This window comes from Cercospora beticola, chromosome 9 (assembly GCF_033473495.1).
Source record: "Cercospora beticola chromosome 9, complete sequence".
Classification (NCBI taxonomy): Eukaryota; Fungi; Ascomycota; class Dothideomycetes; order Mycosphaerellales; family Mycosphaerellaceae; genus Cercospora; species Cercospora beticola.
Window position 1 is genome coordinate 259,344 of NC_088943.1, and position 24,356 is coordinate 283,699.

General features: G+C 53.4%; 10 protein-coding genes across 10 annotated transcripts; 6 read left to right on the forward strand and 4 right to left on the reverse strand.

Annotated features, from left to right (window-relative positions):
• Positions 1-524: 524 nt before the first annotated feature.
• Positions 525-872, reverse strand: RHO25_012349 (uncharacterized protein; the record flags this gene model as incomplete). The annotated part of the gene is made up of 1 exon (XM_065603530.1): positions 525-872. One exon carries the CDS (start codon positions 870-872, stop codon positions 525-527), a length of 348 nt encoding a protein of 115 aa, XP_065459602.1.
• Positions 873-3,575: 2,703 nt separating this feature from the next.
• Positions 3,576-4,106, forward strand: RHO25_012350 (uncharacterized protein; the record flags this gene model as incomplete). The annotated part of the gene is made up of 1 exon (XM_065603531.1): positions 3,576-4,106. One exon carries the CDS (start codon positions 3,576-3,578, stop codon positions 4,104-4,106), a length of 531 nt encoding a protein of 176 aa, XP_065459603.1.
• Positions 4,107-4,491: 385 nt separating this feature from the next.
• RHO25_012351 (uncharacterized protein) lies at positions 4,492-6,170 on the reverse strand (the record flags this gene model as incomplete). Its single annotated transcript, XM_023603754.2, has 2 exons — positions 4,492-4,736; positions 4,787-6,170. 2 exons carry the CDS (start codon positions 6,168-6,170, stop codon positions 4,492-4,494), a joined length of 1,629 nt encoding a protein of 542 aa, XP_023450273.2.
• A 123-nt stretch (positions 6,171-6,293) lies between these two features.
• Positions 6,294-7,279, forward strand: RHO25_012352 (uncharacterized protein; the record flags this gene model as incomplete). The annotated part of the gene is made up of 3 exons (XM_023603753.1): positions 6,294-6,633; positions 6,689-6,903; positions 6,968-7,279. The coding sequence occupies 3 exons, from the start codon at positions 6,294-6,296 to the stop codon at positions 7,277-7,279; spliced, it is 867 nt and encodes a 288-aa protein (XP_023450423.1).
• A 670-nt stretch (positions 7,280-7,949) lies between these two features.
• Positions 7,950-8,603, forward strand: RHO25_012353 (uncharacterized protein; the record flags this gene model as incomplete). The annotated part of the gene is made up of 2 exons (XM_065603532.1): positions 7,950-8,037; positions 8,281-8,603. The coding sequence occupies 2 exons, from the start codon at positions 7,950-7,952 to the stop codon at positions 8,601-8,603; spliced, it is 411 nt and encodes a 136-aa protein (XP_065459604.1).
• A 225-nt stretch (positions 8,604-8,828) lies between these two features.
• RHO25_012354 (uncharacterized protein) lies at positions 8,829-9,590 on the forward strand (the record flags this gene model as incomplete). Its single annotated transcript, XM_023603752.2, has 1 exon — positions 8,829-9,590. One exon carries the CDS (start codon positions 8,829-8,831, stop codon positions 9,588-9,590), a length of 762 nt encoding a protein of 253 aa, XP_023449933.1.
• Positions 9,591-10,358: 768 nt separating this feature from the next.
• RHO25_012355 (uncharacterized protein) lies at positions 10,359-10,982 on the forward strand (the record flags this gene model as incomplete). The annotated part of the gene is made up of 1 exon (XM_023603751.2): positions 10,359-10,982. One exon carries the CDS (start codon positions 10,359-10,361, stop codon positions 10,980-10,982), a length of 624 nt encoding a protein of 207 aa, XP_023449939.1.
• Positions 10,983-17,445: 6,463 nt separating this feature from the next.
• Positions 17,446-17,823, forward strand: RHO25_012356 (uncharacterized protein; the record flags this gene model as incomplete). Its single annotated transcript, XM_023603750.1, has 1 exon — positions 17,446-17,823. The coding sequence occupies one exon, from the start codon at positions 17,446-17,448 to the stop codon at positions 17,821-17,823; it is 378 nt and encodes a 125-aa protein (XP_023449938.1).
• A 3,210-nt stretch (positions 17,824-21,033) lies between these two features.
• Positions 21,034-21,329, reverse strand: RHO25_012357 (uncharacterized protein; the record flags this gene model as incomplete). The annotated part of the gene is made up of 2 exons (XM_065603533.1): positions 21,034-21,129; positions 21,210-21,329. The coding sequence occupies 2 exons, from the start codon at positions 21,327-21,329 to the stop codon at positions 21,034-21,036; spliced, it is 216 nt and encodes a 71-aa protein (XP_065459605.1).
• A 1,602-nt stretch (positions 21,330-22,931) lies between these two features.
• On the reverse strand, positions 22,932-24,275 carry RHO25_012358 (uncharacterized protein; the record flags this gene model as incomplete). The annotated part of the gene is made up of 3 exons (XM_023603749.1): positions 22,932-23,534; positions 23,599-23,674; positions 23,800-24,275. 3 exons carry the CDS (start codon positions 24,273-24,275, stop codon positions 22,932-22,934), a joined length of 1,155 nt encoding a protein of 384 aa, XP_023449941.1.
• Positions 24,276-24,356: the final 81 nt, after the last annotated feature.

Genomic DNA, 24,356 nt, shown 5'->3' on the forward strand with positions numbered 1-24,356 from the left:
GCACAACCACAACGAAGAATGGTCACCACATCCTCTTCCATAGTCCACTATGCGATGCCGCTGTATCCGAAACTGCAAGTCTTCACACCGCATCGAAGCTGATACTCCACCGAAAGGAGCAATTCCAAGCACGTTCTTTGGCTTGAAGGCCTTCGTTCCAAGTCAGAAACCGTCCCAAGTCTATTAGCATCGTGGCGCGAACAATATACGCGACCGAAGGAATACCAAGAACATAAGATCGACAGCAAGGAAGAAGAAAGTCGAGCATGAGAAGGTTTAATGTATTTCGGCGTCAGGCCGATTCTTATCTGATATTGCTTCTTCATTTGATCATTCTTACTCATATGGGTCGTCTCCCTCATTTGACGCTTGTCCTGTCTTCGACGCACCCCTTCAGTGTCGTCGATGTTTTGCCGCCGGGTCTTCGGCTGGCCCTTTGCCGGCGAGTCTGGATTCGCCGCCCGCTTTTGTGGATGCTTACTGGCAGTCGGCGTGGACTTGAACGGTTGTTTTTGGACAGACTTTCACGAAGACGATACCGGTGGAACGGCTTTTGTCTGGACGGACCTGGGCGTGTTGAGGGTCGTGCCCTCGAGCAAGTTGATTGGTTCCTCTGCGCTGCTACTGCCGACGGTGGGGACGTTCTCCGGCGCGCTGTCGCCTTTGGGCTCTTTTTTGATGTAGACGAATGTCTCTACAGACTTGCGCGTCGTGGAAGCCACCGACTGTGTGCGTCTGAGCACAATGCTGGGCGTGACTTCATACAGTCGGGCGGGCAAGCTGGCTCGAGTGGGAACGTTTGTCTTCGCCGACGAGGATTGGCCGACTTTGGTGGAGGCTTCTTGCTGTCCTGCACGACCTGAGAGACTCATCGTGCTCGTCCAGTAGGCGAGGGAGCCGTACCCAGTACTGAGCGTTGCACCGCACCGCAGAGGTGTCTCGCTCTTTCTGCACGGCTGTTTCCCACTCGTCTCACAGTCAAGTGGAGGCAGCGTTGATCACTCGAACCACAAATTTCTCTGGGTATGAGCGGCCTTGTCGCTGCTTCGCAGAACTGTTGAAGGCAGAGCTGGTGAACTCGCTCAGACGACCCTCGTTTTTCCTGGAGTTCCAGCCGCGTTTGAGCCGGGATTCTTGTCCCTGGACTGCCACCAGAGCTGCTTCACTTTGGTTACTGTCACGCCTGATCGTTTCATCGTTGTAAAATTCTTTTCCGCGGTGCTTGCAGTCTGAGGTGCGCCAGTGATCGTAAATATGTTGCTTGCGAAAAAAGCGTCCATGGCAGAGCTGGCGAACGCGCTCAGACGACCAGCGTCCGGTCCGAAGTCTCAACCTCGTTTGCTCTGGGACAGGTTGGGCTGCAACAGGAAAGGCAGCTCCGACTGAATCGTCCAGGGTGGGATGAGTCGCGGAGACGACAGGACCCCACAAAGCGCTTCAGATAGTTCCGAATCCTTCATCTGCAGCAGGGCATTGACGAGCAGTGTGCCGATCAGAAAGTGCCACACCAAAAGAATTGCTGCCCTTGCGCTTCTCCCCGGCAGAGGCCTGCGATGCGCCAGTTGTTGCGAAAGCAGATGACATCGACTTTGCTTCGATGGAAGCGAACGAGCAGCAAAGGTAGTAGGCTGCGCAGGAATAGCAATTGACAAAAACAATGCCGGTGAACTCGTCGTGACGGCACCGAGTGCGATCCAGTTGTCCAGCAATGCATCTCTCAAAGACATATTGCCCACTCCGGAGATTTCGCTCATGATACAACTGCCCGGGGCCTGCATGTCCTCGATTGTACTGAATCCTTTCGTGGTTGCCTCCTCCTGCGCCTGTGCGCTAAGCACCCAACAGCAATGGTAGCTTGGGTGGTGGAATCCGTACCTGGCGAACAAGGAGTCCAGCGGCATCCACTCTGCAATCGAGACGAGCAGGCCCTTCCGCATGCAAGGGTCCGAGTGTGTCCAGTTGTAGTGTGAACATGGTGCGTAATTTGCGTATTGCGAAGGGATGATGTGACGAACGCGTATAGTTGAGACTGAAGTTGCGTTTAGATGTTGTGAAAGTTGCGTATAGTTTGTCTGAATATGAAGTATAGTCCCGCGAATGAAGCGAATGAAAAATTGGCCTGTTCCTCGAATGACAACAGTCGCCGTGCAGCAATCAGCGTGGCCGAAAGTCGTGACTAGCCTCGGTAGGTGTCGCCGTTGGAAGTATGAATGTCACCACGAATCTCGCTCAACTCTCTGCGGAGGCTCTCCAGAACTTCTGCGCTTCGGTTACTTGGCGGAGGATTCGGTGCTTGGGCGCGAGGAGCCGGTGGGTCCGGATGAACAGGAGTTGATGGGGGAGTCGATGCTTGGGCGCGTGGAGCCGGTGGGACCTGACATTGGAGGCATATCGTTGCAGAAACGTGCAATTGAGGATCCAAGCTGACAAGCGGTACGAAGCTCCAGGAACTTGTCCAGGAACTTGTTATAGAGTTTGTGTTGTTGAGTATAGGCGTATATAGTTGGAAGAGTGAAAGCATTGCAGTGATGAAGCGGAGCGTTCCAACAGGGCAAGATAGGACCTGCAAAGGCGAGAGATTCGAACTGTGGACGCAGAGCAACCGATGTGCTTTTCATATTGCCTTTGCGTCCGCTTCTGCCGTGCTGAGAAAGACTGGCTGCCGGGACAGGATGCGTTTGAGGCGGGCAGTTGTCCTTGGGTCGTAACTCGTGGAGGAGTAAAATTGGCGATCTGTTGGAAGGTATCTCAACAAACATACGCAAAAGATCTCCTGGAGTCGTCGAAGGTGCACTTGAAGGGCTTCAACTTTTCGTGGACAGCGCGAACATGTCCAAAACAAGCGAGAGCCAGGCAATGACGGCGGTCATACTCTAGAAAAGCCGCGGCTCAAGGAGATTCGGACGTCCAGCCGACGCGAGGCAGTCAGTGGGTATCCAAAATGCAAGAGACGTATAGCATGATGGTGTTGAGAGGAGTGTGTATGGTGATCTTGTGAATTGCATATATAGATGAAGCTCAGTGAACATATTGAAAAGGAAAAGAGGCATATTGAGCAAGGAAAGAAAATGTGAGTTTGCATTCGGGCATGACTGGAGGCTGTGTTGCACTTTTGAATGCTGCTCAATCCATGTGGATCGAGCGATGCAAAACAAGAACGACAGACTGTCTTCCTCGTCCCCACCTTGATGTATTGGGTGAAGCATCTAGCCGCGGGCCTCATCACCACTTCGCTCGGCGTGGCAGCATCATGCTCGTGGGCATGACGATCTGTGGACAACGTTAGCAATCAGACCCGCTGGAGACAAAGAAGATATTCTTGAGTTCCTGCTGCGACCCTTGTCGTGCTGCACAATGCCGTTGTCCGAATCGCCGTCCAAACGACAAAGCGGAGCACAAAGCCTTCTTGGAAAGAGAACTGCGTTCGTCAATGGACTGTGCAACCAGAAGCAAATAAAACATTGCCAGCATCCCAGGAGACCGACTCTTCGTACATCACATTTGACCTGCACAGATCAGCTCATTTCCGGATCAAGAACTTGCACGCGGCTGGCCGCGTCGAAACGATATCGAAAATGAGCTCCCTGCGTATCATGTACGAGAACAAGTATGGACCACGCCACAACGAAGGACCACTTGACGTGGTCTATGAGATTGAATCCGAATATCAGGCTAACATTTCCCAGAACTGGAACCCCATGCCCGTCGATGAGCAGCAAGAATGCTTCGCCTTCGTGACAAGCGGCTGGGTTTGGGGAACGTCTCTTGAAGCTCAGATCGTGCCTGAGATTATTGGCGGTGTGATAGTGCAGTCATCCAAACGCTCCACGCAGGTTCCCGAGGCTGCTGACCCTGTCGAAGGGAAGCGAGGTAGCACGAAAACAGCGAACAGACTGAAGAAGCGGAGGTCGGGCCCGAAGATCAGAGATTTCCGGGAGGCTGTAGATACCCGTCGGCACCGTGCAGCTGAGGTCTTGCGAGCAGACAGAGCTCGTCGTGAAGCGATGCGAGAGCGGAGACACCGCGCGGATCGTCGTCAGCAGCTGACGGAAACTGAGTGGCATCGGTCAGGCGTAGCCGAAGAGTTCTACCAGCTGTTTCATTAGAGCGATCTGTATCAGAGATCAGTAGCTGGAAAAAGATCCTCGGAAGGTAGAATGTGTGTCAATGTCAACGGTACGTTAATTCATCGATGTAATCGGTTAAGGCGGCGCTGTGCAAAGAGGTCCAGATATAAAATAGAGAAGTCCAAAAAACGCGGTAAACTCGTCGTACAGGGTTCCAGTGTTCGAATTGTATCATGCAAAATGCAATAATTGCTTCGGAGAGAATTCGCGAATCGTCAGCTCAAAGTTCGGCAACTGTACTTCAGAGTCAAGAATCTGCATCGTGTGCGAGCAACTGGGCTCTGTGGTACCACGTATTGGCGGTCCCAGTCGCAGGCACACGTGGTTTTCCATTCGAAGAGACGTGCCCAGCTGAGTTGCATGCCTACGCCATAGCCCGTGAGGTCGATGACGCAGGAGCCCGCCGCTGCTTGTGAGTCTCACTCGCGGAAGCGACTGGTGTTGGGGGCTTCTGCACCAGGGCTCGATACCTTTGCTCCAGCTTTAGAATCTCATCTTTCCTAGCATCCAGTGGAATGTCTTTGTAGTGCACGGCTTCGATCTCATCGAGCACGCCTTTACATTGGGTTTGCCACTGGATGAGGGCTTCGGCATCCGCGTTGTCAACAGCTAGGCTATGTCAGTATTGGACATCAGAGAGTCATCACTCATGAGCTTACCATGTCTTCTCAGTCTCGACCACCATGACTTCTTCTGCTCGACCAGCTTGATGTTGAGGAACATGCCCTCGGGTACGTCTTCCCAGAGGTCTTCATCGTCGATGTCGATCAAGTGTTCGGAGTACTTGGAAAATGCATCGCTCTGCCACAGGAAGTCATCTCCAATGAGAACACCGGCGGGCAGTCCTGGCAAAATGTAGAAGTTGCGAATGTAGCTATCATCAAAACGACCATCTCCGAAGCGGAACTCGACGTCACGGACCATTCCTGATGTCCTGGTGATGAGACCACCAGGTAGTTCAACGAAGACACGATGCTCAACGTCTGTTAAGATATCGTCATGCTCGTAGCCAAGCTCAGCGAGCATTTCCGGGGACAGAAGATCCAGATCCGAGCAAGTATCAGCCAGAGCGGCCACTTTGACACCCTCACAGTACCCCTTCAGGCGAACGTGAGATCCTCCTTGGTAGAATAATCGAGGCATGGCCGAGAGCCTAGATCTTCGAAGGATGCGGTCCTTGAAGCGCTCAGTCAAGATCTTGGTCGCTGCCAGGAATTTGCCGCCCAGAGTGACAGCGTACTCGCAGAATCGAGCTGGGATGATATCGAAGTCAACGATGTATTTGGTGTGTGTTTCTTTCCCGAATTCCCAAGGCAGACGAACTGTTGCGAGGGTCTTGAACGCCTTCTGCCCATTGCCGACAACGATATGTCGTTCGTTCTTCCTCCCGTACGGTATTCCCCTGGTGCTTAGGTAAGCCTCGCTGATGAAATTCCCAGCGCAACTATCCGCGAGAGCCTCTACGCGCATACCATCTAGCTGGCCAGTCGTGATCCATTCACGTGAGACCAGGTTATGCCCACTACTATTGGTTGCGACCCGCTTGTATGAATTGTGGGTCAAGGACCTTGTTTTCTCTTCGTATTGTGTCGCCTCCTCGAATGAGACGTTTGCATCGATTCTGCTCTCGTCCACGCTCAGACCCGTCCGTGAAGTCTGTAGTCCTCGCTCGATGCCTTTGATACCACCGAGCGCAGCGTATGCGCCCAACGACTTGGGATTAAGCAGCTTGTTGAGCTGACCAGGGGAGAAAGCGAACTTGTTGTCCTTGACTTCAAAGTCCTTTTCCGTGCTAGGATCTGGTCTCAGCGCATCTTCCCGCACTTCGTGACTGAATATGCTTGAAGCGCTGCTTCCCTTCTCGCCATATGATGTGTCTGGCACTTTGAGAGTCGTATACTGCGTGCTTCCGCTAAGTCCACTCGAAAATCGTTTGCGGCCATGCGATGTTGGTGTTTCGCTGCCGGCGTCGGGCCTGGCTCCTGCACGCTCGTCGAGTATCGTGCTTTTAGCCATACGAGGAGCTGCATCATCTTGAGTCATGCTGTGGTCGCTGTGAGGCACGAAGGTCAGAAACGATGACGGTTCGTCTGTGAATTGGCTGAGTTCGGGGATCGCAACAGCATCACCTGTTCGACACTTGGAATTGAAGACCAGACAATTGCCATGACTAGCAGCGTCGAAAAGGGTATTCAACGCAGTCCTCATGGCTTACCAGGCTTGGCATCGTTCACAGCGAGAGACCCGGACCATGAAACATACATCTTCCGAAGGTTCAACGACCTGACCGCGCGGAACCTTCTCCATCTGCAAAGCGAGTTGCTAGATCTGCGTCAGCAACTCTGCGAACTCGATAGCGATGCGACCAGTAGCACAGCAAGTGGCGAGCTCAAGGTCTGCATGCAAAACCCGCAACTGCTACACAAGCTTGCAGCCGAGCGTGATGGACCCGAGAAGAAGCTTGTCATGCTACTCGAGAAGGTCGAGAGAAAGCTGGACAAATACCGTAAGCAGTATAGCAACACCAAATGATGACGGCAGGTGACTGATCATCGCGCAAGAACGAGCGGTGCTCCAGGCGAGCGAAATGGCCCGGTTGAAGGGACCATCCGCTCGTGTCAAGAAAGCCTACCAGGATGCATTCAGCCAAATGAACATTAGCGGACCGGCTGCAAAAATGCTGGACGAACAGGCAGATCTAATCGCCCTGAAGCCGCCTCCAGAGGTCGATCCCTTGTCGTATCTCGTTCGGGAACATTGGCCCTTTCCAACTACAGTGAGTCGGTCGAAATTCTAAGGGCGAAGCCAGATGCGGTACTGACTTCTCTGACTTCTCCCAGAAACTGTCTGCAGTCGAAGTCGATCGAGCTCGTCACTTCCAAGAGCGCCGCGTCCGGTGGGTTGTATCGAGCGTGAGCATCAGCATTGCAGCTCTGCTTCTTGTTGGCTCAATCATAACGCTTTACCTCGTTCGCAATCCCGATGTTCGACTAGGGCTGTTGATAGTCTTCATTCTGCTGTTTGCGATCGGCATTCGCATCAGTACGAGTGCAAGTCGAGAGAACATCTTCGCAGCAACAGCAGCGTATGCTGCAGTCCTGGTGGTATTCGTCTCTGGCGATCTTGGACGCGCGAGGGTTGGGCAGAGGTGATGTGCTCTTTGAGTTGAAGTTGGACAACCTTGTAACCATTCCGGAGGAAGGTGTGCTCCAAGGAGACACTGACCAAGTGGCGTTCGCTGCCAGGTTCGAGCATTGGACTTCTCCTGCAAGCAGCAAAGCGCTCATGTCAAGCCAGTGGGGAAACGCTCCCACGAGCGGTTTCAAGCGACCGGTAGATCTGTTCTGGTAGGAGAACTGGCACCACTGCACATCTCAAATCCGATTGACGTCCTGATCTTCGCGTTTCGCTAGACGGTGCGTTGATTGAGCGAATAATGGCCCAGGTCATGTTGCTCAGCACACCCCAACCACGCCAAAAGCGAATATTCCGGTTGAGCTGCGACATGCAGCACGCGTGGCCCACTCGTTCGAAGTCAGCACTACATCTTCCGGCGTGTGCGTAGGCGACGGTGTCCGACGGCGGCTTCTTGATGGTACAAACCCGCAAGCTCCCTGCCTGTGTTGTACAGTGGCGCTCGCGAGCTTGCGAGCTTGTTTGGGTCGATCCTTCGTTGCAAGGATGCTTCTCAAGCTGATGGCTGCCGCCAGCACAAGTTGGAGTCAGCCGCCTCGAGCTCGATCACTTTTTCCCTCTCCTCTGGTTCCGTCTGCATTCGTTCCGCGGCTGTGCAAAGGTGGTTCGAGCACAGCAGTTGACGACATGTCCTCGCCATACTACAGCAAACCATCGGCGCCACTATATGGCACAGCACCAGATCGTAGCAGACAGCAACTTGTCAATCCTGCAGGTTCTTCAACCCCGGCCCCGTCATATTACGACTCGCCAGCGGACCCATACACATCGTCCGCGGGCCTCCCTCCCTCATACGGGATTCCGGTCGCGGGTCCATCTGGGGGGAACACAGCGTCAAGATTGCAGCCGCAAGTCCCGTAAGCACGCTCCAGCGTGTTCGCCACAACGATTAGAAGATGGCTGATAACTCTCAGGATCCAATACTGCTGCATGATAGCCAACTGTACCTATGCTGCAGGACGAAGGGCGGATCTCGAGCGTCACTATCATGCTATGCATCCGGCTCCAGGATCGACCGTTTCGCATGACTGCTCGTGGCCAGGATGCCATCGGAAGGGCAGTTATGGATTCGGGAGAAAAGACAAGATGGTGGAGCACATGCGCGAGGTGCACAAAGCCAACATCCCGAAGAAGAAGAATTGTGGAACAGAATCGAGACACCAGTCAAAGTCTGCAGATGGTCGTTATGGAAGCGAGGCCATGAATTCCAGCGACAAATATCGTCTTGAATGGCATGCGGTGTACGTTGTACCAGCTCATACTTTCAGGTCACCAGAGTAGAAGAGTTCGAGACGGCCTTGTGAGGCGGGAGTCCTCCATCCGAGATGATGGCCTGATGTCAGATGTCGTTGAAAGAAAAGTTGGAAAGTTCCAACCCCTTCACACACGTTGCACAAGCATTCCTGCCTGAGGCAACAAATTCACCTTTCCCGCATCTCGAATCCCAGAGCTCCGAAGCATAGACAGATTTCACCTCATCACTTCAGCGTGCACTCCGCTTCCGCCATGGCAAAACGTCCCACCGCTCGAGCGCGTGCCTCTCGTGTGACTTCCGCCACCTCCACAACTCCCGCCCTCGCCAACCTCAAATCCGAGTACCTTCTCTCCCAGCAAGGAAATTCCCGCTTGACGAAAAAGTCCAAACGAGACCAGAAGCATGATGCGCTTCTCGCTCGCGTCCGAGAAGGCTCAGGAATCAGCAAAGGCGGCAGATCTCGCGGCAATGGCACCAGCAAAACTCGCCGGCCGAACAAGAAGCTCAAAACCGACCTCGATGAGATGAAATCCGCCCTCGAAGACGTCGAGATGGAAGTCGAGAATAGCAGCGGCGACAATGGAGCAGAGAAGAGTGGCCCCTATGCTGAAGACGAATGGGAATGGGAAGGCGTATCCGACACATCGCAGACCAAAGGCGAAGGAGAAGACGACGACAGCATGGCGATCAGCGGCATAACGAATATCGGCAAACTTCGTCGACGAAGGCGCAAAGTTCCTGCTGCAGAAGGAGGCAAGATGGTCATGAAGAGTCTGAAGCATAGACCGGGCAGTATGAAGCGGAAGAAAGTGCTCGAGGAGAGGGAAATGGAGAGGTTTAAGCGGAATCTGGCGGAGTTGGCGAAGGCGGAGAGTCAGCAGGTTGTGGCTACTGGAGCAGGATCAGGCAATGCTGGAACAGGAGGACAGGAGCATATTCAACAGAGATGGAAGGCTTTGAGGGAGTTTATTGGGGGCACGATAGTGAAGGAGAAGGCTTTCGTGGGGACTTGAAGGGCAGGTCGACGAGGAGCGCATCACTGTATCGCCATCTACGAAGGGATCACCAACGTCTATGGCAGTCGATGGAGAGGTGTGTCTAGCATGATGTCCTGCAGCCCAGGACTTGGTGCACAGCATTTGAGCAGTGGCCGGCGATCGAGGTCGGGTCGCCCTCTTGGTCCTGCGCAGCGCGCGTACGAGCTCCCCTGAAGCAACGCCCAAAACCGATCGAGGCTCTTATCAAGCGCTTATGCCTATGGCCAAGGCCGCACGAATGCACATTGTCACGAGGCGAAGTCACTCAAGTTTCATTGGACCCGCTCCCAAGTGTACAGCCTTATCGCATGCAAGAAACGCTGCATATGCCTCTGCTAGGCTGGTGCTCATGCTAATGGTGTCCCTCAGCTGCCGATCCGTACGCAAATACTGCTCGCAGACTTCGCAATGTATTCTGCAATAGGCCACCAGACCTTCTTCTGATCCGGAACACTGCATACTGCGTTTGAGGCCGCTTGACCCCAACAAGCTTTGAGGCAAAGAGAATCTCAGCTCTCGGGAATGGTCTCAAGGTTTTAGCTTTTCGCTGTACCACCAAATCTCGAACCATCCTTAGAACCTTGTAGCCATAAGTACTACCACAGTCCCTTGCTCTGCCTGGCATCGAACATCTTACAACTGCTAACGCTCAATTCGCAACACACCAACACAACTATCTACCAACAACTCAACTCAACACCATTTTCTACCAACAACTCAACTCACCTCGACTCAACCACCAAAATGCCTCTCTCAACCTCCGCCATCTTCAATACCCTCCTCTTCCTCTCCTCCCTCCACCCCACAACCGCCCGCGTCCGAATCCGCACCTACACCTCCCCAACCACAACCTCCAACTCCACAGCTCTTCTCGCCTGCATAACCCAAATGCATTCGGACCTCCAAGCCAATCCTCGAGCACGCGCCATGCCAGGCTACACTTGCGGAAATTCAACTTTCTACTACGGAACTCCTGGACTTGGAGGCGCTACGGGAGAATCGGATTTGTATGCTGTGGAGAAGTGTGAGCCGGATATGACTGAGAGGGCGAGGGAGGGGAGGGATTGGTTTGAGTGTAGGGTTAGGGCCGCGTGGGGGGAGAGGAGGGTTGGGTGGAAGGGGCTTGAGGGAGAAGGGGAGATGGAGGAGGAGGAAGAGGAGCAGGAACTCGAAGAGCATGAGGAGCGTGATGTGATTGACGGAGCGGAGGGAGATGCTGAAGATGGGATGGAATATGACGAGGGTGACGAAACCTATGAAGTTGGCGAGGCGAACCTTGAGGAGGGTGATTGGAAGGATGAGATTGATGGTGAGGAATATGACGAAGATGCCGGGACTGATGACGAGGAGGACGATGAACAGAGTTAGGCGAAGAAGAATGACTCCTCAAGAAGAACCACGAACGTGTTGAGCTGACTTTGGAATGGCGATCCTGCTACTAACATCATTTTGGAGATGCGGACTGATGAAGCTTGTGTTGCTTGCAAAAAGCAAGGAAAAAAGAAAGAGTGACTGATGTATCACTATGGTCTTGGATACACTTCCATAATTGACATACAAGACATACATAGCCTTCAATAAATCCCCATAAAACCTTCCAACGTTATCTCTTCTCCATTGCCATGAGAATATCCAGCGTCGTGCAAGTACGAGTGTTACATACGGTCCCTGTAATTCACACAGCGGCTCTTTGATCGAGAGAGATGTACGTGCTTCAAATGAAGCAAATCTGGAATGCGTAGTTGCGCTCCGCCTTCCGACTGCAGAAGAATCGCGATGGACTTGGCATCAGTGGAATTGAGTATGAGTTGGGACTATTTCCTGAGCCAGCAGAATAGTTTGAGCTCGGAAGTAGCTACCCAGAAATGACTCCCGGATCACACACGCCTGGGACCCACGTTGATCAGAGCCATAGGCTTCTTCCTGACGTGTCAATCTGCATACGCAGATCTCCATCATGATACTTTCATTGTGCATTTGGGTCTCTGAAATAGTAAGGCGTCCGTCTTGTGTATTGACTCCGTTGCGCAAGTTGTGAAGATGCATGTATCTTCGCGTCAGTCACGTCACAGGATTGCTCTCGATGTTATCCCAAGCAGGTGTTCTACGAGAGCCTTTTCTCAGCCGCCAGTGTAACAGATTCGGGGTTGCTGGCCCGCCGCCTGTGTTGTTCGGCATTGGGATATGGCTGTTGACGACGAGTCGAGGCGCTGTAGCGATATTGTTTCACGTGTTGCTGCAAGGCGTCCTCCCTTTTCCCGCAAGGAGGGAGCATGACGGCCTGGGGCTCGCCGTATGGATCGCTTTGCTGGACCTAATGCTCTTATGGGATTCGCTTGATGGCATGAGCGACGCGCTGCTTCGAATTCGAGCCGTGCAGGAGGTTGTTCGTGGCCGCTGCTGGAGACCTTTGCGGGAGCAGTCGGCAGAAGGGTATGAGTGGACTACATGGTCACGCGGCGCTGAGCAGCTGGTGAACGGCGGCCGGTGGAATGCTCAGCGCAGTGGAGGAGTACGCGGTCGCCAGTCGCTTGAAGTCGGATCGCTGCTCGTAGAAAGGTGGAGGTCGGAAGGCAAAATATCCTGCGAACGCGAGATCTGGTCAGAGTGCAGGGGCAGCGCAGCTGGCTCGCCGTTCAGTGAGGACGTATCTTGCGGATGTCGAGCGCAGTCAGCGGAGTGGAAGTAGCTTGGATGACTCGGTCAATTCATCTGGAGGACGAAGAGTTGTCCGCCTTCGTCGTCAACCTGTTCTCTCAGCTTCCCTGAGCAGCGCAGTAAAGTCGTGCAAGTAGTAGATCTATGGGCATGCGCCTCAATGTGTACATTGGATCGCTGTAGAGGTGTTTATGTCCTGGACCTCAACATTGTCGATGCACTTTACATCTCGAAGCTCGACCGCCTGGTGGAGCAAGAGCTTTCTGGCTTCAATTTCTCCTCGTCGCCGTGGCTCTCCTTTTCGTGTAACGACCTCCTGCTTGAAGCAGCTTTGTATTCGTGAGCTTCGACACATGCTGCACATCAGAGAGGAGTCTTTCGTGGTCGCGATTGTCAGAATGTTGGCTGGGTACCCAGACACCTTGGTGGCGAGGGACCCGCTGGCTTCATGCAATCCTTCTCACACCAAACCTCTCTGACCACCACAACGTCTCTGTGCATTAAGTAGGTTGACATCCGCGTGCACTGAACTGTTCTGCAACTCAGAGCGTCCGCAATATTGAGCCAGCGGTGTGTTGTTGTGTAGAAACACTGCCCAAAACGTCCTCCCTCACCAAGCGCAGCCCCTCCTCGAGTCCTCCCTCTGGCTCTGCTCAGCCACGCAGCCACTAAGTCCCCCGCCACAAATTTGACATTTATATATCACAGAGTCAGCAGTAACTTTCGAGATCATCTCGGAGATCTCATTGGTGTTATGGAACACTTGTATCAGGTAAGTGGTCATTTCAGGCTTGTTCGGAGGATTGGGCAATTGGCAATGAAACCAATCAATGACTGTTGTGTCTGGCAAACATGCAGTAGATGAGTTTCCCCAGCTCCGCAAGGAGCTGGTTTTTTGCTGTTTTGTTTGGTGTTGCGGTTCGATTCTGGTTGCGGTTGTGTCTGAATCTAGGAGTGTGCGCGGCGATATCGACTTCTTTTTTGCCTTTTTAGCATTGCAGGCCAGCCACCACCTCAATAGTATCCATAGTGAGATGAAAAATTGCTTCATCTGCTGCTTTTGATGCTCAGCTCCTTTTGAACGCGCCATTGTGATGTTTGGAGTTTTGTTGGTGCCATCAAGTGTTTTGCCAACTGGATGGACTTAGTCGTTTCCAGCCACTGCACCAGTGACGCTCGCCCCTCACTCACTACTTGATGATCGAAGTCCTCAACACGACCACTTCGTCAAGCGAAAGTACCTTGCACTGATATCGCAGGCGCCTACAGCATCGGAAGACCTCCAGTCAACTGAACAGCGCCCCCACGCACTCGCAGCCTCATTGACGGCACTGACTGTCCAGCAGATCAACCATCATCCTCGCGCAGGCTGTCGCCGCATGTCGAAGAAGCATCTCAAGCTCCCGCAACAGCCTTTCATCCATCGGAACACATTCGTCGAGCGCTGGGCAACAAAGCCACAGCTTGATGCGACTGCCCTCGAAAGCCGCTGTCCACGACAGCGCTCCAGCCAGCGACAGCAACAACTCACGACGTCGACTTCGCAGCCGACCTTCCCTTATCGCAATCCTCGCGAACGGACCAGTACCCATCCGCTCCTCGCAGAGATCTATGTCGATGGCGCACCACGCAATCGCCTCCCCGTCCCCGCTTAGCGCCCGAACACACGCCTTCGATCGAACGCAACAGCAGCAAGAGGAGGGTACAAGATGCTTGAATGGCGAATGGACACCCTGAGGGCATTAAGACAAGCTTAGGACGGCTGTGTTATCGATGGGAATGGTCTGCCAGGGAGACGAGGGCTGGCGTGCAAAACAGGATACCTAGACTCAGACAGCGCACGTGGAAATCGATAGCTTCAAGTACTGTGTCCAGCGCACGTGGAAATCGATAGCTTCAAGTACTGTGTCCAGCGCATCTCTTTACGGTCCTCCTTACGAAACGTACAGTCTATTCGTATGCGCTGGCGGTCTCCCTTTTGAATCTCCTGGTCCGACCAGAGTACTGTCTCTCCATCGCAGATGAGCCTGGACGAGCGCTGCATGGAAGGGGAAGCACTAGCATGACAAGCAGTCGCTCATTGCGATGCGATATAGGGCGTCCTTAAGTGACACCGCTTGTCCATGTCAATAAGGTCCTGAGACATCTGCTTTACCATATGCGCACAAGCATATCTCGGGTCCGCAATGCAAGGAAGCACAAAGAACAGTTTCCTCCCCTCGACACCTGAATGTTCAGACAAAGGACTCAATATGTATTCAAGCCGCATGCAGCGTTGCTCAAGTAATGAAAGAGGTGAGCAGGCAACGAGGTAAGATTTAGCTCGCCTGCAGCCCAGATCGCCAAGGGCACTACCATGGTTCGCCAATCTGGATTTGGCTATGCTTACACTGCATGGTATCTTGACTTATGTCCCTACATTTGCATGGCTTCAAAGGGAATCTTTGCCGCAGTTCCCTGCGAATTCCTGAGGATGGCCTAATCTTGACAGTGGGCTCGATGTCGCACGCGATGGTATAGCTTGTCCCCCGCAGGAACGGTCTTGACGGAAAGAAGCTGTTCAACCATTCTCGGCCACGCGTAGACTTGATGCAAGTAGATAGAAGTGCAGGGTAAAGATGAGTTCCAGCAACAGGAACCGCAAACAACGAGACTCTGGCCACAGTGGGATGCTGCAATCCTGGGCGGTCATGGTCTGTACGAGACGAAGAAGAGGTATACCGGGCTCAGCGGAGAGCGGCTGCAGTGATCAATAGATACGACAAGACGCAAAGTACGATTTGACGAACACGGAACTTTGAAGATGTAAATGTCTCGCTGCAGTTCCAATGCAAGCAGCCCTTCATACGCCAGCCACGTCGGCCTCGATTCCTCCTGGCTTCTCGCGCCTCATAATTGCCAACCATACCTCCTCGCAGCCTTTCCCCACTGTCCATCTCCCTTTCCGCGGCCCCACTGACTGCGGTTCCCGAAGAGCTCTACCATCTCGTACTGGAAGAGGATGCCAGCGATCGTGGCCCGCAAGGCGGGAGTACATGCATGGGGATGATGAGATCCAGGCCCCAAGCTCCCTCCAACGTGCCGTGCAAGGCTTTGCCTCGCGATCTGGTAACGTATTGACTAAGCCACTGAAGCCTCCTCCTCTTGTGTTCTGACCGGACGAGGCTACCTTTCCCGATAGCCCGGTGCACGATACTGTCGGCCATCGTTCCTCCGATTCATTCATTGCCGCTCTCGGTGCGCATGATACGAAGTATGTCACCCAACTGCCGACCTAGGCTTTCGATTGCAAAGCGCGCAGCAGGGAAGCGAGCACGCTATTCGGATCGCGGGGTCATCGTCGTCTCGTAGCCCCTTGCGCTCGTGTGGCCAGGTGTAAGTGAAGGAAAGGAGAATCGGCGGCAGGCGGAGCGGGATTCTGAGCTTGTCCAGTGGAAAGTTGAGAACTCATGGATCAGGAGAGCACTGGGTGTTCCGCGCCTTCAGTAGGGACTGCCGTGCTGCGCTCAGCTATTTTTCGTGAGGCTAACGACAAGATGGAGAGGCGCAAAGGCTGGCTGACGGTCATCGCGGACTCTTGAGCAAGAACAAGAAGCCGTGAAAAGGAGTGATTCGTACCGAAGGCAAGGTTCATGTTGGCAATGGGAAACGGAAAGAAGGGGCCGCCAATATTGTATCACGTCAAGCTGTCAAATTCGTTGCCCCGGAAGCGCTCGCGAGTGACAGCCGCGATGGTGGAATTTGATCTTGCATGGTAGAGGCATGGATGATTTTGAAGCCCTTCGATGAGACTTCTTGATCACTGAAGTGCGCGTAGCTCGATAGGATGCCATGGATTGAAGCAGAAGAAGCAGAGAAGGGCGTGTTGTACCTATTCCTCCACCGTCTTCCTCCTCGACTCCCGTTGAGCAAAAGTTGTCTTCGTCAAGACCGTTGGCAGGCCATTCAGGCAGCAGAACGGAAGCAGGCACGCCGCGCCACGTCCGCTAGCGTGAAGGCCGTGCTCAAATGCCAAAGTTCTTCCCCCCAACTGCCAACTTCTCTTTCTCTTCCTCCACCTCCATCAGCATCATCTACACCGCCCATTCGCCCACGCACTACCATGGCAAAGCATCTGTCACAGAGATATCAAGCCCCAGAACTTGCTTCTGGAGGGCGTCGCGGTAAGCACCATTCCCCTCCCCTTCCCCATCGCCATCACTCATCAACACCGCCACCCATCTCCACCTTCCGCGGCTCCGTTGGCTCCTCTGGCCGTGAGACAGCGAGCTGTTCGCATCTTGGCTTCTCACCGCATGAAATGTTCAGCTCTGGCGCTTCCTTACAAACGTTCGCTTTGACTGCCTCGCCCTGCTTGAGAAGCTGTCCACAGCGGACTTCACATCGGGCCTCTCCATCGACACATCCTGTCCAAATGGCAGGCATCTTTACCTCCAGCGCCACGAATCTTGATCAATTCTCAGAGAGACCTCACTGACTGACAGTGCAAAAAGGGAAAAGCGGCGCAAACAGTTCTTGGTTGCTGGGGTTCCGATCTTACCTTCCGAGTCTTCTGACTTGAGAAGGGAAGTGGAGCGCGGCGGCGTCTGGGCGCGGGTAAGTCAAAGACCTCCCAAGCACTTACAGATCATACCATTTCACCATGAACGCCGCTTCGAAGTGAAGACAATTTCGAAATGCATATCTACCTCAACAGCTGCATGTGAAGGAGCAGCAGACCCGGCCACGACGACGAAGCAGGCCTCGATCTTCACTTCAAGCACATCCTCTCCTCCGCGCTCCCTCACACTCTCAACACAGCAACACAGAACCAACTGACTCGTGTTTCACAGGCTGCTGCTCACTGGCCAGGCGTCGTCGCGCTCGCGACAGCGGGAGACGGTGTTCAGTGCGGTGCGATGGGGCCGGTGGATGGTGAGCTTCCTCCTTTTTCGTCCTCTTTGATGGGGACCGCAGCTTGACTGACTCTTGCGCGCAGGATCCTTTCCAGCTATCAACGTTACCAAGAATCAGCGCTCGAACGACCACGCAGCGCCGTGCAGGGTATCGACTGCATCATCGACAAGTTTCGCAACAGCTCGATCATGTCGGAGTTCCCAGACTACCGCCCAAAGCTGTGGTACACCCCATCGTCCTCCATGCCTGAGCTTCGTCCGCAAACCCTCGACGCCAGATGGAGAAGGAGGAGTCGTGCTGCTTGGCTCCAGCATACGGCTACGACAATTACACTGCCGCTCCGAGCAAGCAGTACATCCAGCCACCAATGCCAGCGGCACAGTACCCAGCATTCATGCAATACATGCCAACCTCTGGTCCAGCCCTATACGTCTACAACCCACAGCCGTATCATGATCTACAGCCGAAGCAGTTCGGCGGCCAGTACATGCGGCCACCGGCACCTCAAGGCTGGCCACACCCGCCACCACCACAGGCCTTCGGTACTGCCTATGCAGGCAACCCACTCACCGCCTCAAGCCCTGGACGCTGCCTGAGCGAGCAATTTGCGGCAGGCTCCACGTGGCCTGGACGACAGTTGCGTTGCCGCGGATAATCCACATCCAGGTGCTGAAATGATTGGTGGTCTCATCGGTCACGCACCCACGGGCAACGAGAGCATCCCGAGCCGCCAACCCGCTGACTCAAGTCAATCTCAACCATTCGCAGACTGCGCCGGCGCGCGAGAACAGATGCTGCTCGGTCACCACGATTCCCTCGGTTCCAGTGGAAACCAGTTGTATTGGGTCATGCAGAGTGTTACGAGCAAGAGACGGACAAGGATATCAGTGTGTCGTATGCGACCACCTACCGAGGGGATTTGATCACGTTTCTGTTGCAGCTGCTATCAGGAGCACGCATGTCATCGCAGGGCTGAGCTTATGCAGAGGGCGGTGTTAAGTGATTGCATGTACATACTTACAGCACTTCAATCTTCCAACCGTTTCAAATCATCTGTGCTGTCATGCTTTCAAAATCGTACTTGTTTCCCGCTCGTTGCTGCGCCGCTTCCCACAGTCTCTGCTTCTCTGGCTGCCACCCTGCTCTCATTGAAACATCCTTCAAATCTGCTCTGGGTATTCAGCGGACGTCAATGACGAATCAAACTTGGAGCTTACTGCGAGAACTTCATGCAGCACCTTGCTGCTCCTGCTCCTCACATGCGGTACTTACTGGCTTCCCTTCTCATCAGACTTCTTTCTTCGCCAAATGTCCACCTTACACTTCTCTCGTTCGCACTCCGCGCCACGATTCTCGACTCGAGTTCGTCGTCCAAGACTGCATCAACGCTTCTTCTTCATCGCCAGGCCAGAATAACCCGCATCCGGTCAACCGAAGACTTAGATCAGAGGAAGAGGAGCAAGGATTGGGAGCGGCGAACGGACGCGACGGTGGCGGTGAGCACGAGGGCAACGCGACGGCCCGGATACCGCGCGGAGTGATGGGGTTGGAAAGTCGCAGACCCGCTGAGCAAAAGTTGGAGGATACAGTTCGAGGGCATTAGGTCATGTTGATTTGATTCGACGCTGGCAGCAAAGCAGATCTCCTTTTCGCGGTTTCATGTGTTCTCAAGAGCTGATCAAAGTGCTGGCCGGCTTCGCGCAATGTGATTCGAAAGGATGGTCTTAGAAGGTTCTGCTGGTCTGCAGTTCGAGGACTCCGAGCTACGCTGCTCTTCTTCGCTCATCCCACAGCATTCCGCAAGACCAGGGAGCAGCAGCTCAACCTCCGATCTGCTGGTGCACCAGCTCTTCCTCTGCTCGAGCCCTCTACAAGTAACCAATCTCCGCTTGGACAGCGCCTCATCGGATCTGGAACCGGAGCATGGTAGGACAAGCACAAGCGCGAAGGACAGCTCACATGATATTGAGACACAATGAATGGTCGGAAGCAGAGAGTAGGCCAAACGACCATGGCTGCCACTGTTGCACATTGAGCTGGGAAGGCCAGAGACTTTGTGGACATGGGGCGCGAGGCTCATACACAAGCATTGGAGGATTGATTGTCCTCTCATTCCGTGTCTCATCTTCGCTGACCGTAAAGAGGGTTCATCTCAATCATCTCGGTCCCTTTCACTACATTCCAGCCCACGGTCGAGCCTTCGTTCGTAACTCCCTACTCTGGTCCAGCAACGACATCATCCAATACATTTTTCTTGACCAGCTTGGCCATTTTGCTGTCGGGATAGCACTCATATGATGGAATCTGTTGCCACAGAAAGCATCCAGTCAGCCATGAGTTACTCGGCTGTCAAACACTGCCAACTTACGCCCTTGCATCTACAGTATGCGTATAAGTCGTTGCAGTTGCAACCGTCGCCGGAGATGCAGGCAACGACACCGAGGGCGGCGACGAAGATCCAGGTGAACCAAGACAAACGGGCCATCACGCTGCTTTCCTGGAGTCGAGCTTGGAGCGGGGTCTTGGTGGTGATTATGCAGATCTGATGTGAGTTGATGGCAGTCCCATATCCGGGCAGCGTGGGTATACTTATACTTGTCCCGACCCTTACTGCCTCCCATGAACCAGCCGGGTGGGCGACACTATGCCTGCCGCACCGCAAATGGACACCTGCACCCTTTTCATTAGCGATGATTTGTTGTCGCAGAGGTTGGTCTTGACAGTCTTCCAGCAGCATACGAGGATTCAAGGAATAGAAGCTCAAAGGCCAATCGCGGGTTTCCTACTAACATTCTGCCCTAAGTCGACTACGATAAAGGCTAAATCGCCTAGCAGACGAGATCTACCCTGCCATTCAATCGCTAGATTCAAGTGACCAATTGTAACACAGACGGAGCGATAACGATCGGACTCCCACTACTTTCACTGGTTCATTCCTTGCCGATTCCTTGCCGGAACCCTGCATCTCGTGTAGCTTATTGCAACGTAACATGAGCATACCGAGTCACTTTCGCAGCCACCAACTGTATCACATGCCTCCTACAAATCGAAGTTGGCCTCTCTTTCTGCTCGAAATGTCGCGCTTCTGGAACGAGATCAGCTTTATGCATTGCATGTCTTACTTATCACAAGGAAGGTCAAGTAAGATGTTATCCACATATTTGAGCTTACTCTGTACTGGACCTATTTCGTGATAAGTGATTCCGTTCGATGCACGGCACGCAAAGCATTTGCAAGCGCCACCAATGACCGTGCTCTGACGTGGCTCAGATGCTCGTCTCTGTGAACTGCCCTTCGACTCTCTGGACATGTGCAACCGCCTAGGAACGGATTGCAACCCCCTAAGAAATTAGAGCAGAGCTAACGGGCGTGGTACGACCACTTGTTCTCGATGAACGCAGTCACCGGACAATGGTCCGTGGCACCTCTTCCACCGCACGGCCTGGCACCAGCGAGACGGTTGCTGCATCCCTCTCGACCAGAGGCCTCATGTATCGAGCGCATACTATCATGCCCTCAGTCTTGACGTTGAGGATCATCGCCCGCTGCCAGACACCTTTCGCCGCGTTTCCATACCAACATTTCGCCAAGACTGAGGAACTTACTACGCCCAGACGTCCAACAAGCAGATACTCTTGGCCTCGAAATTAACACACAGCGCCGAGTATTGGAAGCAGACACGAAAGCGGCCGAACGTGTTTTTGGTAAAGTGTGAGCACAAGGCTCCTATCTACATGATCAAGGAGCGTGATCATATTCTGACGCACCCCAACAGCCTCCGAAAGGAGTGCTCATCCCATTTCCCTCCGCCATATCCAGATCCAAGCCAATGGCTGTCGGCCGCTTTGGTGCTCCACCGCTTCCATCACTCTTGCTTTGGACCAGCAACAATAATATCATCCATAACGTCCTTCTTGACCATTTTGGCGAACTTGAATTTTGCTGTCTGGCAATTCTCCCACTGTTGTTCGATCGCAAGAGACATCGCGTCAGCCATGCCCGCTAGACCCTCTTCAAGATTCACTGGTATTTTTCACTTACACCGATGCACGTGCAGAGGTCGAAACTGCTGGGGCAATCCGAGCAGTTGTCCTCTGGGCTGCAGGCGGAGACACCGAGAGCGGCGACGAAAAGAGTGATCAACCAGGAGAAGCGAGCCATCGTGGTTGATGGTTGAATTTCGAAGTTGAGATCGAAGATGGTTTGTAGTGATGAGCTTGGAGTCTTGTTGCGTTCTGACTTTCGTCTCAAAGTCAGGCTTTGAGGCAGTCTTTTATATCGCACGATCGAGAGTCTTCAACGCTCCGCCCCGCACTCGACAACGACAACGGAGAAGGCGTCCTCCTCACCCTGCTGAAATGGTATGCAGCTGTTTGGCCGGCAGAGACTCGTATTTCTGGGAGGTGGCTGGCTTGATACGACTCTACAATCAGCGGAACTCTTGTTGGTGGTTTTTTAAGCATGCTGACTGCCTACAAGACCAGCGAGACCTGTTCCGTGGACAGTGACAGAGTTTCGACCAAGTCGGCTTGCTGACTTGCGTAACGCATTGATGCTATACTGACGCTGCGTCAATCGGGCAGCAGCGAGCGTTTAGTGACAAGGCTCCTGGCGTTTTCGCAGCAGAACGCCATGAGCCGTATGGATATGAGAGTTCCTAGACATCGTTGAAGACTGTCTCAATGCCGCAGGCGAGTAGCAGGAACGACCTCCAGTAGTGGAGCGACAATCACGTTCCAAGCAGCAAGATATCGTGTCCACCGTACAGGATCAACGCGTAGGGGAAGAACGGAAGGACTCGCAACAATGAGAAGACCAGTACCAAGTTGCTGACCTCGTATTCAGGTGAGTTGACCCAACAACAGCCAGGCTGGCAGCCTGTTCCATGCAGACGGCGACTTTCCCACAAACATGGTGAACGGGAAAGATGCAAAAATTGGCATCTTTTTGCTGATTGACAGCCGTACACACCATGTAGGGCTTTCATCCCATTTGCTCGTATATCGCTTCACTGGTAGATGGTACTTTAGGAAGCTAGAATGCATCCCAATGAGTCGAAGAGATGGTCCGAAGGCCGATGTTTGCAACATGCTCCACCGTGGTAGTTGTTTCTCTGGGTGGACCCTTCCAGGCATTCCTTCTCAAGATGTTGGCAGCCCAGGAGAGCTTTGTCGCAGGTACGCATGCGAGGCGGTCTAAGAAAAGTGCCCAACGGATCACCAGCAAACTTACCTTGCCGCGTATTTCCGTTGTCGAGCCAAGAGCTCTGCAGCCTAAGTCTTTCTTGACTAAGCCTATGTATCGCCACCATTGTGAGCACGACGCCAAGCATTAGCTCTCGGTCAGCATCTAAGCACTGTCCGAAACGGGTAGGTCTCGCCTCGACTAACTTTGGCGGACTCTGTGAATTGGAGACGCGTGTGCTGGGATATCAGGGCTGCTGAACGTTGACAGGCCAGCCGAGCAAGCAATCGAAAGCGAACTGCTGGGTTCCTAGACGTGAAGGCCAGAAGTCAGCCTACTGACTAAACAAAATCGAAGTCAGCAGATGATTTTTCGCAGACTGCGATCGTATACGGGTCTTGCATTGACGAAGTCAATTATGAGTATATATATTCCTGACAGATTTCTGCACTGTCAGCGTGTTTCTGCAACTGGCTCTTCGGCAGTTGCATTGCATACTTGAACGCCAAAAGCATAATTCGAGCTGGCTGTGCCCGCGATACGAAGACAACCAGAATAGAAGAACATGGCACCTCACCATCACAACCACTCTGGCATCCTCTTCAAAATCCCATCCAACAAACCTCCCAGTGGTCCCAATGCCTGTTTCACATCCGGAATAGGCGGCGGCGCTTCTCCAGGCAGAGGGTTCCCATCACTCCCACTAAAAGGTCCCACCGCAGCCGGATTCATCGGATCCGTCAACGGCCCACCACAAGTAAACACACTCCCCTCCGGCAGCCCAAACAACTCCAAATCCGAAAAATAATCAATACTGTAATTAATATCCACACACTTGCCCCCACCAGTAGGTCCCACATGCGGACAGTGAATATCCGGTCTGACCTGCGTCAAAATCAAATGAATCAATCGACAAGCGACATTATCGCCCGAGACTTCATCGAAGGATCCGAAAGGTTTGAGTTCGAGTTCGAGGATGCAGGTTGTGACGTCGAGGTATTGTTGGTATTGACCTGTGCAGCGTTGTTGGATTCCGGGACAGAGGACGACGGGGACGAATTTTTGGTAGAGGAGGGCGTTGAAGTCTACGCCTGTGCCGGCTTTGATCCAGGCTTCGAGGTTGGTGATCCAGGCGTGGTAGCGTTCGACTTGGCCGTAGGCGTCGAATTGCCAGAAGGCGACCTAGGAAGCGGAGGATTAGCACATAGGACAGACGAAGCTCAATGCTGAATGTCCTTCTGCATACCTGTGCAAGCGTCGAGACTGGGCGACTTGGATCGATTTGGCGAGTGTTCTGGTCATACTTTGCTGTGCGAAGGTATCTGCGTAAGACGTCAGCATACGAATGGTAACGTTTACAGGCTCGTCTCCAGGCTGAAGAGCGATTGCAGTAGATCACACTGCAAGTACTATGGCTTGGCATCTTCTCACGGCTGCGAAGACTTACACCACACTCGCAGCAATATTTGGACAACCGGAAGTGAACTCTACAACATCGGCCTGATAAATACCGAGGCCTTGGAATTCCTGGTCCTCAGGATTTGGCGCCAAGGCGAAGAAGTACTCGCATGAGTCGTTGAAGCCACTAAAATCGCCCACTGGAGACACACGTCCGGTGGCATATGGGCTGAAGAGTCCTGGAGGAACTGCTTTGTCGCATCCTTGTTTGAGGATCGGAACATTGTTGGGATAGACTGTGAGGCCGTAGATGCTTCGGATGGTGTTCAAGTTGCGCTGTGCAAAGTCGGGGAGTTGTCGTTTCTCGAGAGAGTCAGAGATGTCAGCGCGCTGACTGGGACTAGGTTCAGAAACTGATGCTTTGGATATATGCCGATGTCCAAGGTATCGCATCGGGCTACCCAAATGCAGCAGACCATGGCCCTCAGCGCGGAGAGACGTACTGTAGCCCCTCACCATGACCATGTCTATGCTCCAAAGCAGTACATGTCTGCCCTAAAAGAGCCCCAGCCAGAGCCGCGAACACGAGAAGCCGGGATCTCATGC